The sequence below is a fragment of the Terrapene carolina genome, unplaced genomic scaffold (assembly GCF_002925995.2).
Source record: "Terrapene carolina triunguis isolate 2854851 unplaced genomic scaffold, T_m_triunguis-2.0 Scaffold89, whole genome shotgun sequence".
In the NCBI taxonomy this organism is placed as follows: Eukaryota; Metazoa; Chordata; order Testudines; family Emydidae; genus Terrapene; species Terrapene triunguis.
The window spans coordinates 32254656-32266138 of NW_020664440.1; the positions used below are offsets into that span (position 1 = coordinate 32254656).

General features: G+C 63.2%; 1 protein-coding gene across 1 annotated transcript in view; it reads right to left on the reverse strand.

Moving 5' to 3' along the window:
• EML3 (EMAP like 3) overlaps positions 1 to 9908 on the reverse strand; it is a 20778-nt gene extending 10870 nt beyond the window's left edge. The window contains exons 1-14 of the mRNA XM_026650468.2: positions 9694 to 9908; positions 5938 to 6105; positions 5617 to 5704; positions 4777 to 5235; positions 4153 to 4266; positions 3685 to 3713; positions 3468 to 3503; positions 2972 to 3095; positions 2395 to 2544; positions 1934 to 2003; positions 1545 to 1655; positions 1051 to 1146; positions 329 to 463; positions 51 to 189 (exon numbers count right to left, since the gene is read on the reverse strand). Of these exons, the coding sequence (XP_026506253.1) occupies positions 51 to 189; positions 329 to 463; positions 1051 to 1146; positions 1545 to 1655; positions 1934 to 2003; positions 2395 to 2544; positions 2972 to 3095; positions 3468 to 3503; positions 3685 to 3713; positions 4153 to 4266; positions 4777 to 5235; positions 5617 to 5704; positions 5938 to 6105; positions 9694 to 9739 (1765 nt within the window). The 5' untranslated portion in view covers positions 9740 to 9908. The remainder of the gene's footprint in view (positions 1 to 50; positions 190 to 328; positions 464 to 1050; positions 1147 to 1544; positions 1656 to 1933; positions 2004 to 2394; positions 2545 to 2971; positions 3096 to 3467; positions 3504 to 3684; positions 3714 to 4152; positions 4267 to 4776; positions 5236 to 5616; positions 5705 to 5937; positions 6106 to 9693) is intronic.
• Positions 9909 to 11483: the final 1575 nt, after the last annotated feature.

The window sequence follows — 11483 nt, forward strand, 5'->3', positions numbered from 1 at the left end:
GTCCCTGCCCCCCAGCCCAGGGGTCTGTGCAGGCCTCCCGCCCCTGATACCTTTGGCGCCCTTGCCCAGCGTGCGGATGTCAGCGGCCGTGCGCGCCCAGGTCAGGATGTTCCCCTCTGAGTCCCCGGTCAGCACGTCCCCGTTGGCATCGAACAGGAAGCACTGGATGAATTTGGGCTTCTTGTACTTCTGGAAATGGGGGGGGGAGAGAAGTGAATCGAGGGGGGGCTCACGGGGCAGCCAGGCCCAGCCCCTCACAGGCTGAGCCCAGAGCCCTTCCCCAGCCAGGCTGAGAACTGCCCCCTCCAGCCAGCCCCCAGCTCCTCACCCCGAAGATGCCCTGCTTCTTGCTCAGGGTGCTGCCGCTCCAGGTCCAGAAGTAGACATGGGATTTCCCGCTGGTGATGAAGTTGCTGCTGTCCTGGGGGTTGAACTCCACTGTGAACACGGACTCGTTGGTGCTCTGGAGAGGAGAGAGAGGGGGCATGGCAGGACAGGGGGCAACTGGAGGGTCAGGGGCATGGAGGGATTGTGGGTGCCAAGCAGGATTCTGTGTGGGGCCCCCAAAGGGTGGGGATGGGGAGACCCCTCATTGCTCCTTTCCCACCAGTGGATGACACCAGGGGCAGGGAGATGCCCAGGGGCTGGGGGGGGGTCTCTTGCTGAGTTTTGGGGGGCACCTCTACCCCAGGGGAGTCCTCCTCCTGCAGCTAGCTCCATCCCCAGGAGAGCGGGATCGATCACAGCCCAGCCTCAGACCCTTGGCCCAGCCTAGGGTCCCTGCGTGGTGGTGGGGGCAACGCAATGACCTCAGCTCCCAGATATGTACAAGGTGCCATGGAGACGGCACCCAGAAAGCAGGAGCAACACTGCAGCGTCACCCAGTGAAGGAGAATGGGGGCTGCAGCCCGGACGCCTGGGTTCTCTTCCCAACTCTGGGAAGGGAGTGGGAGCTAGTGGGTGGGAGCAGGGATGGGGGCTGGGAGTCAGGACTCCTGGGTTCTGTTTCCTGCAATGCTATGCAGCCCTGGGGTCTGCCTCCTGACTCACCTTGATCTCGGCCTGCTTGGTGCCGCGGGCACAGTCCCACACCGACAGCATGTGCTCATTGGAGTCATCCACCACGCACAGATAGGCCCCCTGGTCCTGCAGATGGCAGCCGGGAAGGACAGTTGCCAACTGGGGCTCCTCAAGGAAGGAATATGGGGACACGGGGGAATGGGGAACATGCAGGGGATGTGTGGGGGCTGGATACGGGACACAAATTCATCTCCTCCCCCCCCATTGCACAGCCCAGGCCCCCAGCACAGCCAGGGCTGACAAGGACTGGGAGGGGAGGGGAATTGGGGGTACTCCAGCCGGGTTCACCTCCTGTCAGGCTGTCCTGAGGGAGTCCTGCCCCCAGAGCCCAAGGGGGCAAGGAAGGATCCAAGCTGGGGTGGGGCAATGGGACAGCATGGGGCAGGGATTTGAGTTGGGGGTGGAGAAAGGGAGGGCAGAGAGATGTGAGGCCAAGGGGGGGCAGAGCTAGCGCTTGGACTCACAGCAGTGGAGAAGGCAAGGGAGCCAACGCCCCGCTCGAAGCTCCCCAGGCCAATCTGCTGCAGGGTGAGCAGCGTGGAGGAGTCCCAGATGTGCACGAAGGGCTGCAGGGGCTGCAAGAGAGGAGATGGGTCAGGACAGGGACAGACACAGGAGCTGGGGGGTGTCAGGGACCGGGGGGGCAGGTCCAGGAGACAGGGCCTCCTGGACAGGGACCCTGCGGTAGGTCTGGCCTCCTGCACTGGGACCCCTGCTCTCCCCACCCTGTGGGGCCAGAGCCCAGGGCATGGCAGGGTTTCTCACCCGGCTTTCCAGGAAGCTGGCTCAGTGGGACTTCCCTAAATCCCGCTCTGGGACAGCCCTGCAGGATCTGTCCCCCCTCGGTGGGTACCTTGCCATCCTTGTCCACTCCAGCAGTCTGCCCTGTGGCCACGCGCACTCTGTCGGGATGCACAGCCAGGCTGCAGGGGAGAGACGGGGGGGAGGGGGGTTATTGGCTCAAAAACTCAGGGGCCACAGCCAGGGTGGAGACTAGCCTGGGACCCCCCTACGTGCCCTTGCCGCAGTCAGTGCCCCCTGTGCCCTTGCCCTCCACTTCAGTCCATGCCACCGTGTACTCTCCCTCTGTCGTAGTTGGTGCTTCCCAGCTGCTCTGTGTCTCAATGTACTCCACATCTCCTTCAGTCAGTGCCCCCCAGGCCCTGGCCATCAGTCCACACGCCCCCTCGCACACCATCAGTACTGCCCCGTGCACTCCCCCTCGCATGCCGTCAGTGCTGCCCCCTCGCACGCTGTTGGTGCTGCCCCATGCACTCCCCCTCGCACGCCGTTGGTGCTGCCCCGTACACTCACCATCGCACACAGTCGGTGTGGCGCAGGTAGTGGCGCTGGCTGCGGTGCTGGATGTGGTACAGCACCACCACACAGGCGATGAAGTAAACCAGCTCCCCTGAGGCCAGCACGTAAAGATTGGAGCGGCTGTCCCGGCCGCGGTACCCATAGCTGGGCAGGTCCGTCAAGGAGCACAGAGGGGAGCAAGGGGGCCAAGCCAGCCAGCCCCAGGGCTGGGGAGACAGAGGGGGACAGCGCACCTCAGGGGATGTGAGGGTTGGGTGGGAGCACAGCACCCTCTGGGGGGGTCACAGCGCACCCTGTGGGACTGCAGGGGGGGCTGGGAGCACAGTGCACCCTGGGGGAGGGGGCGGGAGTGCTGCACTCTCTGGAGGGGGGCACAGTGCACCCTGTGGGAGGGGGCGGGGGCCGGGAGCACAGCGCCCTCTGGAAGGGGGGCACAGTGCACCTGGTGGGGGGCGGGAACACAGTGCCCTCTGGAGGGAGCAAGGGGCATAGTGCTCTATGGGGAGTAGTGCTGCCTGGGGCAGGGCAGGTGCGGGCTGAGGGAGGGGGGTATTGCCCTGCTGAAGGATACACCCAGTCGAGCTGCAGGTGCTCAGCAGGCAGCTCCGCACGCAGCTCCTCGTAGTGGGAGATGCCCGATGGAATGTACATGGTGATGGGCCGGCCCCGCAGGAACATCTTGATCGAGAGGCCCTCTGGGGGTTAGCGGGGGTGGGAGGGAGACAGGTCACAGCCAGCGCCACCCCCCCAGCCCCATCCCATGCAGCCTGCCAACACCCACCCCATCCAACCCCCTGCCACCTCCACCCACCCCATCCACCGCATCCCCCAGAGCACCATACTCCCAGGCCATCCCCCCCCCCCGCCCCGGCTCCACCCAATCCCTCCCCACTCCATCCCATTCACCAGTCCCACACACACCTGACCTCCCACACCACCATCCCCTGGGCTTGCCCCCCGGCAGGCACCTCATCTCACAAGCCCCATCAGAAACATGCACTGGGTCCCATCCCCCCATGGCTCCAGCCACCCAGGGCAGCCTCCAATGCCTGCCCCAGTAGCCTCACCAAGGTTGTAGGTCCCACGCCGAGACCCCAAGGGCCCTGCAAGGAAACAGGGAGCATCAGGAGATTTTGGACCATGTGTGGCGGCACCAAGGACCAGGGCAAGGGGCTGAATTCCCCCCACCACCACCACATGCCCTCCCCACACTGCCCAGGGCCCTGGCACCAGTGAAATGACACCCCCCGGGCACTAACCACAACTCAGCTTCCCACAGCTCACCTGGGCTCAGGTTAGGGTCCTTCATCCGGCTGGAAGGGAAAAGCAGAGCATCAGCAGGGCGGGCTGTAGGGAGTGGGCTCTGGCTCTAACTGTGGGGAGTGGAGCAGGGGGAGCTCTGTGCAGCAGGGTGCGTGTGTGTGGGGGTGTTCCAGCAGGGATCGCGGCGGAGGGCAGGGGATGTGGGGGGAGGGCTGTTCCCAGCAGGGGTCACCACAGGGAGTGGGGGGCTGTTCCCAGCAGGGATCGCTGTGGGGGACAGGGTGTGCGGAGGGGGGGCTGTTCCCAGCAGGGATCGCTGTGGGGGACAGGGTGTGCAGGGGAGGGGGCTGTTCCCAGAGGGATCACCGTGGGGGGCAGGGTGTGCATGGGGAGGGCTGTTCCCAGCTGGGATCACCGCAGGGAGTGGGGGGCTGTTCCCAGCACGGGGCACTGGTTCGGGGTGGGGTGGGGGGGTTGGAGTGTCCCTACTTCTCCAGGCTGCTGGAGCGCGTGAGCAGGTTGGCGGAGGATGCTGCCTTCTTGCTAAGGCGCTGCCGGGCCTTGGCCTTGTCAGGCTTGTCGGAGGAGCTGTTCCTGCGCAGGCTGGGGGAAGAGGGAGTGGTCAGCAAAGGGTTAACTACATGCACCGGGGGGGGGTCAGCATGAGCCACCCCCCAGCTCCCCAAGGCAGGGGCACCCCCACATGAACTCCCTTTTTCCACATCAATCCACTCACACCCCATCTCAGGCAAAGGGGAGAATGGGGCCCTTTGTTCAGCGATTCCCCCTGGGGATCTCCCCACCCTGGCTCCCCTGTGTGGGGGGCCTAAGACACAGACAGAGTCTGATTTTACCAGCCCCACAGTTCAGGCTGCACTGGGGGATGCGGCTGGGCACATCAACTGGAAACAGAGCCCAGGAATCCTGGTTCCCAGACAGCTTCCTTCACCCTCCACCTTCTGGCCCCCGTAAACACACACTCACCCACTAGACCCCAATCCCCACCCAGAGCCCTGGCTGCCACACCTCTGCTCTAACCATTAGACACCACTCCCCTCCCAGAGCTGACAATAGAGCCCAGGTATCCTGGTGCCCCCTCTGTCCCCCACTCACAGCTCTTTCCTGGTGCCTTTCAAGGCATGGACCGCTGGCACCGGGGAGGCCGTGGCACTGTTGCTGCTGCTCCCCTCGGATGGGGGCTCCGGGGATAGCATCTCCTCCCTATGGAGCTGACTCTCAGAGGGCTGGCTGCCATTTGCACTGCCCTGGAGTGGGGCAGCTGCTTCACAGTCGTGGGGAGGCTCGGAGGAGTCCTGGGAAGGCCCTGCTCCCAGTATGTCGGGGGCTGAGGCTGGCTGGGCCAGGCCTAGTGGACTGTGAGGCATCCCCAGGGCGTTTGGCTCTTCTGCCTTGACCCCGATCCCTGGCGGGGTCCTGTGGCTGGGGCTCCAGCCCCACTTCACATCCAACAGGGCCGACTCGTCAGTCTGGGTCCCGGTGCTGATGGGGGCGCCCAGCGGGCTCCCTGCACCCAACTCCTCATGGCACACAACTCCCGATGCAGGCACTGGGCTGCGAACCAAAGCACCACAGCATGGGCAGAGAGAACGCCCCGTGGGGTGGGAGGCCCCTCAAGTGCCCACCTCACCCCCCTCAACCTGCCCACACTGCCCGCCCCAAAACCTCTTACCCCTCCAATCCCCCAGACTTGACCCCATGGCCTCTGCCTACTGTCTCCCCAAAATACCCCCACTGCCCCCCATCCCCTCTTCACTCCCATCTGGGGGTCTTGCCCTGGGGTCCCCTCCCCAGAACCTGGCACTCCCTCCCCCCTCAGTATTGATCCTGAACCTCAGGGTCGTGCCTGCCTCATGGCTCTGGCCCCCTCCCTGTCCCTGAGCCAGAAGTCCCTGGGGTCCCTGCACCAGGGTGGGGGCACAACCTGGGTGATACCTGCAGCTGGCAGTCAGTGGGATCCAGGATGCCCCATGGCCCAGCGAAGGATCCAAGAACAGCCGGGTGTCTGGGACGGCATCATTCACTGCAGGGAAATGACAGAGAAATGTCAGCCCCATGGGAAACCCCAATTCCCCAGATCACTCTAACGCTGCCCTCCACAGTGCCCCGACTGCTCCTGCCCCGTGCCCTACAGAGCCCTCTTCTGGGAGAGCCTGGGGCTGGAATAACCCAGAGCTCCGCCCACAGCCAGCGCTCCTGCCCTGCTCCATGCAGCGCCCGCTGCTAGACTTCTATTCCAGTTCCTTTGTATCCCACCTGCCAGTAGCTGCTGCGTGAGGAGTGGGATCTGCTGGTCGTAGAGGCTGAGTCTCCGCAGCGCGTCAGCCAGTGCTGATTTCACCAGCGTCAGCTCCTCCTCCTGGCTCTGCAACCGGAGTTCCAGGCTGGCCAACCGGTCAGGGCGCAGGGCTGAGATGGTCTCATCTAGCAGGGGCAGCATCAGAATCGTTAGCTCCAGCCACTTGAGCAGGTTCCTGCCCCCAAACCAGATCCCCCGCTCTAATCACTAGACCTCACGCCCCTCCCAAAGCAGGGACAGAACCCAGGAGTCCTGACCCACAGCCCCCTGCTGCTCTAACTTGCTAGACCCCATGCCCCTTCCAGAGCTGGGGATAAAACCCAGGAGTCCTGACCCACAAGCTCCTGCTCTAACCACTAGACCCCACGCCCCTCCCAGAGCAGGGACAGAACCCAGGAGTCCTGGCTCCCAACCTCCCTCCTCTAATCTCCTCACATGAAATGGAGCCCCGAAGACCCCTAACACCCAATCCCGAGAGACAGGGAAGCTGATGCCAGGGAGAAGGGGCTGGACAGTGCCTGTTCACTGGGGCCGCTCCCCACCCCGACACCCCCTGCTGCATGATGGGGCAAGGACCAAAGCACTACTTCTACCCAGGCCAGCCCCAGTGGATGAGCCCCCACAGGGAGGATTGAGGAGGAGCAGGAAGCCCAGGCTGAAAAGGGCTGGGGGCTCTGTGCAGGGCCAGAGGGAATGGGATCCTGCCCCCGAGGGTACCCCCCACATACACACACTTGGGGCAGCTCTCTGAGCAGACTCCAGCACGATGCGCTGATGACATCCACCCCCACTGCCCCATGCCCCCAGCCCTGGACAGGCCCTGCTTTGTCCCCAGGGAGCTGCAGCCCCAGACAAACACAAAGCTGCTTTCTCAATGGCATTTACAACTCCCCCAGGCACCAGCCTGACAGCCCAGTCCCAGCCAGAGAGGGGAGGGGGGGGGGGAGGGAGCAGCCTGGCAAGATGCTGGTCAGGAAAGACAGGAGTTGGGCAGGCCAACTGGCCAAGCACCAGAGCGGGAGGGGCTGGGCACCATGGGACCCCACCATTTCCCTTCCAGAGCTGGGCTAGAACCCAAGAGCTCTGGCTCCCAGCCTCCCTTGCTCTAACCACTAGTCTCCAGCCCCCTCAGAGCTGAGGCTAGAACCCAGGCATCCTTGGCCTATCCTGCGCCTTAAACCACAGAGCTGCTTTTTCTAGCAGTTCCTCGCAGGAAGCCGCACCCCCCACCCACCCCCAGGGAAACACGTTGGGTGACATTTTTGGGTGAGGTGCTCAGCTTGGCATTAACCCTTCAGGGCCTGGTGCTCCCTTGCCAGCTGCAGGGGGAGATGTAGGACTGGGTGCTGGGGAATGGGGTTGCTGCCCTGGGGGTCTCCCAGCACTCTGATCCGGCTCAGTTCTGCAATCTCTGGGCCCATGGCAGCTTCCTCCCTGCTCTGGGTGGGGGGAGGGGGAAGAAGAGGGCAGTGCCAGGGGGCTGTGCCTGGGCACTGAGCACGGCTGCGGTGGAAGTCTTCTGACTGGGGACATGGGGCAGATGGGCTCAGCCACCCAAACCCCCACCTCTTCCGGCTGCCACCTGGCTGGAGAGAGGCCCATGGGGAGCAGGGGCCAGGCCTGGGGGATAGACCCAAAACTTGTGGGGAGAGGGGGAAGAAGGGGTCAGCTTGGGGGATGGGTCCAGGGGCAGGCCTGGGGAATAGGCCTGGAGCTGGTGGGGGGCAGGCCTGGAGGAGTGTGGGGCTGAGCTGGGTGCTTTCCCATCTCCTGGCTTCCCTCCACCAGCAGCACATTTGTCTACGTGGGCCCCTAGGCTGGGCCCAGCTTGGGTTTGGTGCCATCAGTAGGACAAGCTGGGTCTGGGGAGATGGGATTTGGGGGGGGGCTGAGTTTATGAATCCAACATCCCCCACCCCAGCCAACAAAGCCCCTGAACCCAGCCCTCAGCCCTGGTCCTGCCCCACTGGGGACGTGCCCCCTAGGGGTTCTGTTCCCTGGACATGGGGACTGCCCAAGGGTGCTGGAACAATTTTCATAGTGGGGGTGCTGACAATGGAAACCTGGTATTTGGTGTTTGTTATTACTACTTCTAGCACCCCCAGCACACCTATTTCTACCACCACTGGGACATCCGGCTGGGCTGGGGGGGGGGGTAAGTCGTCCCCCCCACATGTGGGTATGGGATCTGTGCTACAACATGAATCCCAGCAGGGACTGGCTAGAGCTGGAGGGGGGGACGACAAAGGGGCCTGTTAGTTTCTGTGCCCCTGATGGGCACACCCAGGCTAGACAGAGCCCCCGGTCAGGACCCAACTCCCTGGCCCTCTGTACACAGGGAGGGGCAGCGGGGTGGGGTTGAGGGAGCAGCTGCCAGTGGGAGGTGGGGCAGGACGCCAGGACTGATGGGACCTTTGGACCCAGTGCAGGATGCTACCCAGCACTGCAGGGACCTTTGGACTCAGAGTGAGGGGCGAGGCCAGCCCCAGGCCAGGAGCCCCACCAGCCTGGTGGTCCAATGGCAGGAGAGCCCTGTAAAGCAGCAGAGTTGGAGTAGGGGACCAGACAGACACCACCTGAACTCCCTCCTCTGCACCCCCTAGTTCTGACCATTGACCTGACATCCCCCTCTCCATTCTTCCCCCATCCCACATGTCTCTGGGCTGGGTTGCCTTGGCTCTGGCTGGGCTTCCTCCTGGTTAGGAAGCACTGATACTTCCATGGGGGGGGGGTAGGTACCAGGGGTGCTATGGGGAGCCAACTATCCTGCAGAGAGGGGGCACACAGCCCCACTGCAGATGCTATGTCAGCCTGTCCAGAGATGGAAGGAGGCCAACTTTGCAGTTAAGGGACTGGACTGGGAGCCAGGATGCCTAGGTTCTATCCCCAGCTTCAGGACGTGGGGTATTGTGGCTTGGAGGGGCGCTAGGAACCAAAACTCTTGGGTTTATTCCCAGCTCTGTGTGTGTCCCTAGGGATCTTTCTGGGCCTCAGTTCCCCCATCTGTGAAATGGATAAAGCCATGGCAGCTAGTGAGGCTGAGTCACTGTGGAGGGAAAGGTGCAATAGGGCAGGGGGGGTTGGCAGGTTGGGGGTATTGGGGAGTATCAGAGAGATGGGGACCCCAAAGAGGAATTTAAAACTCTGTCCTAGGAGGAAGAGCCTCCCACTCCCCCCCAGCACAACATGCACCCCCCACACACACAACCCCTGCCTTCTTATGCACACCCCAGCACCCTCCTTATACACACCCACCCAGACCACTCCCCTCCACACGCAGTGCCCCCCAATAACTGAGCCCCCAGACCCTTCCCAGGCAGTGCATTCTCCTCCACACAGACCCCCCCCACAAAGTACACCCCCTTTCCACACACCCCCGAGTGCCCTGCATGCAGCCAATACCCCCACCCATCTGCAAACACAGAGCACCCTCCGGCTGACCCATAACACCTGCATCCCCACAATACACCCCATGGACCCCCAAACACCTGCATCCCCACCCCGACCCCTTGCACCCCCACATAACGCACGCCACACACCCTCCCCATGCACCCCAACCCGCCCCGCCAGGCCCCCGGCTCCCACCCGCACAGCGCCTCCTCCAGCCCCCGATCCGCTAGCGGGCCCCGGGCGGAACACGGGCCCCTGGCGGTCCGGAGCGCGGGGGAGCCGCGCCTCGGAGCTGGCAGCTTGGCCGGGCCCCCCGCACTCACCCGCGGGACTGTGGTTCGAGCACCGGTCCATCGCGCCGCGGGCCATGCGCCCCTGGCGCCCCGACTCGCCGTGTGAGCGCCAGGGAGGCAGCGAGCGCTGGGGCCGCGGCTCCCCCACCCCAGGAAGCGGCGCGCCGTGTCATTTCCCCTCCGCAGCCCGGGCCCGATCCCGGTGTGACTCCGGATTCGCTCGGCTCGGGGCAGGCAGGGGGGTTAACGCTTCGCTGCCCGGAGCCGGGAGCCACTTCAGCGATAAATCCGGAGGCGCGAGTTGTGGGACGAAGGGCCCAGGAACTGAGGGCACCCAGAGAGACAAGGCATGGTGGGGAACGGAAGGGGACCCAGGAGTCCTGGCTTCCTGCACCCTCAACCACTAGACCCTACAGCCACTTCTTTCCCGGAGCAGAGGCTAGAACCCAGGAGTCTTAGCTCACAACCCCCATCTACTCACACACAAACTAGACCCCATTCCCCTCAGAACCAGAGGACAGAAACCAGGTGTTCTGGCTCCCAGCATTCACCACCTCCAACCACTAGACCCCACTCCCCTCCTACAGGCTGGGATTAAATTTAGGCTCCTGGCTTCCAAGCCCACCACCACCACACACAGGGTAACTACTAGACACAGACCACTCCCCTCCCCCCACTGGAAAATTAACCCAGGAGTCCAGGCTCTCAGCCTCCTGCTCTAACCACTAGACCCTACTCCCCTCCCTGAGCCTGGGATAGAATCGAGGGACCCTGACTCCCAGCCCTCTTAACAGAGTGAGGGGTGACACTGAATGGGAGGGAGACCCCCACATATGGGATGCACTGGATCACCTGGGCACGGCTAGTAGTGTCCCATCCACCTCTGGACTGGAGGAGCCAAGGGCCGGGGGCAGTGGCAGTGCTAGCCCACTGGGGGCCCTAGGCAGGAATACCCCCCCCAATACTAAAACAGGCAAGTTCTTATAATAAAAACCGAAGGGGGGGGGGGCTTGAGCTGCTCAGGGCCCTAAGCAATTGCTTAGTCTGCTTATGCCTAGCGCTGGCTCTGGCTGGGGGGCAGGGTCTGTGTGGAGGGTCTCTGCAGCCAGAATCTGGGGTGGCTGGTTTGTGGTGGGGCTGGGGGCAGGATCCTGGCAGGGGGGCTCTGCAGCCAGTATCTGGAGCTGGCTGGTTTGTATCCAGGCTGGGCAGGCAGCCCTGGGAGGTGGAAAATCCCGAGCTGGAGCGAGTGGCTCCTGTTTTCCTTGGCCCCCACAATGCTGACGTTGCGTTGCCAGGGCCTGGTTGCAAGGACACCGTCTCCCAGCCTCGTCCAGGGGCCATGGGCAACACTGGGTAGAAGAGTCAGCCAGCTACCCCTAGTGGGATCCGGGGCACTACAACCAGGATGCACAGTCCCAGCCACCCCCAGCACCCAGGATCCAGTGCCAGGATTCAACCTCCAGCTCCACCCAGGGCACTAGTGGCCAGATTCGCACTCCCAGTGGGATCTGGACCCCAGGACCCTAGCACCAGGGATTCACAATCCCAACCCCCGCTCCCACCCCCAACTGGGGATCCACTAGCACCAGGATTCCCACCCTTAGCTTCCTTCTGTGGGATCTGTGCCCCAGGGCAGTGGCTCTCAACCTTTCCTACTGTACCCCCTGCAGGAGTCTGATTTGTCTCGCGTACCCCAAGTTTCACCTCAGTTCAAAACTACTTGCTTACACAATCAGACATAAAAATACAGAAGTGTCACAGCTCACTGTTACTTTCCCATTTTTACCGTATAAGTATAAAATAAACTGATTGGAATA